General features: G+C 23.6%; 1 protein-coding gene across 1 annotated transcript; it reads right to left on the reverse strand.

Moving 5' to 3' along the window:
* Positions 1–2,281: 2,281 nt before the first annotated feature.
* On the reverse strand, positions 2,282–3,504 carry LOC126894600 (protein jagunal). Its single transcript, XM_050665724.1, has 4 exons — positions 3,230–3,504; positions 3,008–3,149; positions 2,704–2,919; positions 2,282–2,649 (listed from the first exon to the last, which is right to left on the reverse strand). The coding sequence occupies exons 1-4, from the start codon at positions 3,313–3,315 to the stop codon at positions 2,518–2,520; spliced, it is 576 nt and encodes a 191-aa protein (XP_050521681.1). The 5' UTR covers positions 3,316–3,504; the 3' UTR covers positions 2,282–2,517.
* Positions 3,505–5,196: the final 1,692 nt, after the last annotated feature.

Here is a 5,196-nt window from a genome sequence, read left to right on the forward strand (position 1 = left end):
CTACGAACAGAACAAAAATGTACGACCATAATACAGTGTGACCGAAGCCCAAGCGTCTGATTCTTAAACCGAGGCTACACTGTAACGCAACGCCGCGTACAGACGCCGAAACATCGACATTTTTTTCTCCAAAAACCGGCCACAAATATTCGTTTACGTGTCACTCAATGGAAACTCCGACGTTTTTCGTCATAAATATATTTCATTTTATATATATATATATAAAAATTAAATCTCAATTTGATCATTTATATAAACTAATTTTTAAATAATATATTTCAAGATAATTTGACGACTAATCGGCATATTAAATTTGATCAATAAATAAACGCCATCTAGCAGTTACACAGAAAAAATTTAATTAAAAAATAACGGACATTTAAAATATTTTAAATAAGTGTAAAATTTAACGTAAAATACGTAGAATGACTACTTATTATACTTATCAATCTAATAAAACGAGTATGATAATATAATATTGAACAGAACTTTTCCTCAGATACATTAAAAAACACTTAAATTTTATTCTAACCACTCATAATTTTAGTCAAATTTTGCTACTATATATATACTATTCCTTTACACAGTCCAATCACAATTATTAATCACAGACTTGACTTAAGAGAAATATAGATGGGTAGTTTTTAGAACATGAAAATATTTATAATATTGTTATTTTTAAAATTATTATTTTATAATTTAGGTAAAAATATAAAAGAATTTGATTATAGAGGCCCTAACACACCTAAATCTATCCCTAAACATACTTCTCTAAAATGAAGCCCATCAATTTTCATGCAATACTATTAGAATTATAATCGTATATAATAAACAATTTGTTATATGAAAACTGTCATATGTATTTACTGGATAAAAAATTTTTGAACATTATTATTTATATTTTGTATTGCAATTTGAATTTGTTTTTACTACATCTTTGTATAAGTTAGATAGTTAATGTCAAAGTCACAATGTACTAACACTTATTATTAGCTAGTAAAAGATTCTATTAAGTCAGTTAATATTAATAACACAAAAAATGTGTTTATTTTTTCTTTTTAATTATATTTTTTAAATTATAAAGATTTCAATTTAATGTCAGAATTAAGAAAAACTTTAGAACTAAAATTTTAAAAGTTTATTAACTATTGCCAAATAATAATACTAAAAAACACACATTTGCTTTTTTTAAAGATTTTATAAAATACATAAATTAAATCAAACTCTTTAATAGTAACTATTAAACTTGGATATTAACTTAATAATTCATATTCTTAAAATTATATTGTGATAAGATAGAGAAAAATGAACAAAAAAAATTTGATTTAAAAAAAAATAATATACACAAATAAAATGTCTCAAAAGCATTCTTTACTATAAATTAAAAAAAAATTATATTTACAAATTATTTTTTTTATTAACTACTATTACATAAAAGTACTATGACTTAATTTAAATAACCAATAAAAATATATTGATTAAACACACAAGTTATATTTTAAGAAAATTTTACTCTTCTTGAAAATATTTTATTTATTAATTATCATTTTTATATAACATAATCAAATGTTTTTACAAAAACTAAATAAATTAAAAACCACAATATATTTATACACATAGCAAATATTACACATTTTGCTTCAATATTATTTTAGATAATTGTATACATATATATTTTTAAATATTAGTAGATAATATTTGTGTTCATACAAATTTATAATAAATATATATTACAAAAATATAATAACTTTTTCCATGCAAATATAAATTAATTAAAAAACTTTTTTACTTTTAGTATTCTAATACTAACATTTTAATAAAATTTACATTTAAGCGTATACTGTTTATAACATAATAAAACCCTGAAATTGTCTAGCATAAAATAGCATTTTTGTATAATTCATTAATACAACAAATAGATGTAATTCAATAGAAAACACTTTTTTGGATACTACCTACATCACAGCAAACGATAAGTGAACATAGAAAATTTACACATTATATACTCAAGTATATAATTTATTTTTTCTAACAACATAATCTTCAAAATTCACTATTTTAACAAATATTCGTACTATTAATAAAATAATAATAAGAACCTAATTCTTGTTTTTAAATAAATAAATATTATACTAATTATAAAGCAAAACAAATAAAGCATTTACATATATTTATACAAAATATGCAGAAAATCAGTACATAATTATACCAAATGAACATATAAGTTCTAATGTTATATTTTGTTTCTATTAATTTTCAGTGAAATAATTTTTTTTTTTAAATCATTGTTACTCTACAAAATATAAATTTATAATTTTTAACTAATGTATATAAAAACAATTAACTTTTTTATCTTATAAAAAAAATAAGTTAACAATTTTTAATTTTTCAATTAAAATATAATTAATTTTATTAATAAAAATTAATGAAATAACAACTTTTTTTTTATTAAAATTTATCTACAATATAAAAACTCTGTAACATAATTTTAATCAATCACAACAATTTTTAAACCAATTATTTTCTTTTTTGTGCGGTTCCTCTGGCAACCCAAGCAGTTTTTAGATTTGAAGCAAAATGTATGGAAAAACCATGAATTTGAACTGCTAATGCAATAAATATATACCACAAAATGCCATATGGGAAATTCTATAAAAATTTTACATTAGAATAATAAATTTTAAAGACATTTTCAAAACTTACTCTCCATTTCAGTATTGAATCATTTGGACTTTCTGTTATGAATTTATAAACATCTGATAGGTAGTAAAAAAAGGCATATACTACAGGTAATATCCCTAATAAAATAATCCATTTTATGTAAAGTGAAATATTCCGTACACAATTATGTTTGATTGCTCGTAATGCTAAAAATGATGCAGGTAAACTTAAACACCATAAGTATTCCCAAAACAATGGCTGAAAAAATATATTAATTAAACATTAAAGTATCTAAATGTGATATTTGATCTTGTGTTACAAACTATTCAATAAATAACTGAATTACCTTGGGTATTTCAAGTTCTTCAATTTCTAATACAAATATATCTAATCTATCGAGTACATCAGGACATAATTTAGCAACCATTAGAAAAAATAATAAATAATGAAATAAAATACAATACTTCAATCGACTCTTATTCTGTACACTATGAAAAAATAGAAATCAACATTAATATTCATAATTCTCTAAAAATTTTTATTTGAAATGAGAAGTTTTAAACATTACCTAAGTTTATAATGGTCAGCAACTTTTTGTCGATGGGTAAAATCTGATCCATCTGAACCAGCTATCATTGGCCCTCTAGATGACATTATTACAAAGAACTAATAAAAAAAAATTGAGTCAAAATTATGAATTTTTATATATTAAATGGTTTCAAATCAAATATATTGTAAATAATAAGTAATGTATCAGCAAAATAAAGGGAAAAATTGTAAAACTAATTAGTAACTCCTTAAAAATGAACTGGCAGTGGTAACTGCCAAGTTGTTCTCAATCAGTGATAACAGCAAATTCTTAACCTAAATATAATCTACTGAGTACAAAAAATATCAGCTGATTTATAATCATTATTTTACAATACAGAGAAACGTGTCCAGCCAATATCATTGTGAATTTAAATTTAAACTATCTATATTCATTTACAGTCCCGGATTACGACAATGGGTATTCAGGGCCAAAAAATTTAAAAAGGACTCCTATATCCTAGAGGTTTTTTTTTTAATTTTTATTTCATGCCATATTTTAACAAAAAAATCTGAGGTCTTTTAATCTGACCTTAGTACGGGTAATAGATACCCTTTCAGATGTATGATTTCACTGGTGTAATTATGGAAAATTATGACTGTCATATCCCCTCATTAGAAACCCTGTTACCACCACTGTATGATTTTGTTGAGGGGATTAAAACTCTAGAACGCTAACATTGGGTGGCCTAAATTTTTTTGTAATAAACAACACTTATATTTTATTTTTTAGGTGGCTATTTTAAAAAATATAGCAAGGTTGGGCTTTAATTATTTAACAGTATTAAGCTCTTTTTGGGACCATTTACATATAGAAGACAAATCGTGAGGTCAAAGTTGTTTTTTAGCTTCGATGCGAAGCTGAGAAGGTATTAATTTTACTATGATGTGTTTTTTTTTTTATTTTTTTTTATTTTTATTTTTGTGTCTGTGAACGCTCAATCTCAGCTCTCGCTGGACCGANATTTTTTTTTTTGTGTCTGTGAACGCTCAATCTCAGCTCTCGCTGGACCGATTTTGATGAACAATATGTCAAAAGATCACAAATCGTATCTAGTCGAAGACATTACCCTCAAAAATTGAAAAAATACCCTCGTTCCCTGTAAACGGAGGGAAATCCCCCAAAAAATTACAAATTTAAAAATCGCTAATTTTCGATATTTTTTCAATTTTTTTTACTTAAAATTGCCATAACTTTTTTAAAAATGACCGAATCAATATAATTTTTTTTTTTATAGATACCTTAGATAATTACCTATCATTTTATATATTTTTGTGAACATTTGACCCTTTAACAGCCCAAAGGATGGGGTTTCAAAATGGTAACTTTTTTACAAAAAATTAACTTTTTCAACTTAACTTTTGAAAATGTTCCGGAAAGACTGACACTTTTATATATATGTTAAATTAAAGCTAATGTAATATACTTTAATTTGAAAAAAAAAAATTTGACCTCTGGACTTGTCTTCATGGTGAAAATGACTACCGTATGCAAAAATATGCTATTTTTGTGAAAAAATTCTTGATATTATATTTTACATTTTTTAACATTATGATGCTATAACTTTTTAAAAAATGCATGAATCAATTCTATTTTTTAACAATAAATACTTTATATAAACCTCTTTCATTTGAAGTCCTTTTTTTTAAAATCGGACCATTTCCCTTTATACAGGGGGGGTGCAAAGTTTTTTAAATGCGTATAGAAAGTAGAACTTTTTCAACTTAACTTTTGAAAATGTTCCGGAAAGACTGACTCTTTTATATATATCTTAAATTAAAGCTTATGTAATATACTTTAGTATATAGTATAAAGCTAATGTAATATACTTTAATTTGAAAAAAAAAAATTTGACCTCTGGACTTGTCTTCATGGTGAAAATGACTACCGTATGCAAAAATATGCTATTTTTGTGAAAAAATTCTTGATATTATATTTTACATTTT

Source organism: Daktulosphaira vitifoliae, unplaced genomic scaffold (assembly GCF_025091365.1).
Source record: "Daktulosphaira vitifoliae isolate Bord-2020 unplaced genomic scaffold, ASM2509136v1 Scaffold_1, whole genome shotgun sequence".
In the NCBI taxonomy this organism is placed as follows: domain Eukaryota; kingdom Metazoa; phylum Arthropoda; class Insecta; order Hemiptera; family Phylloxeridae; genus Daktulosphaira; species Daktulosphaira vitifoliae.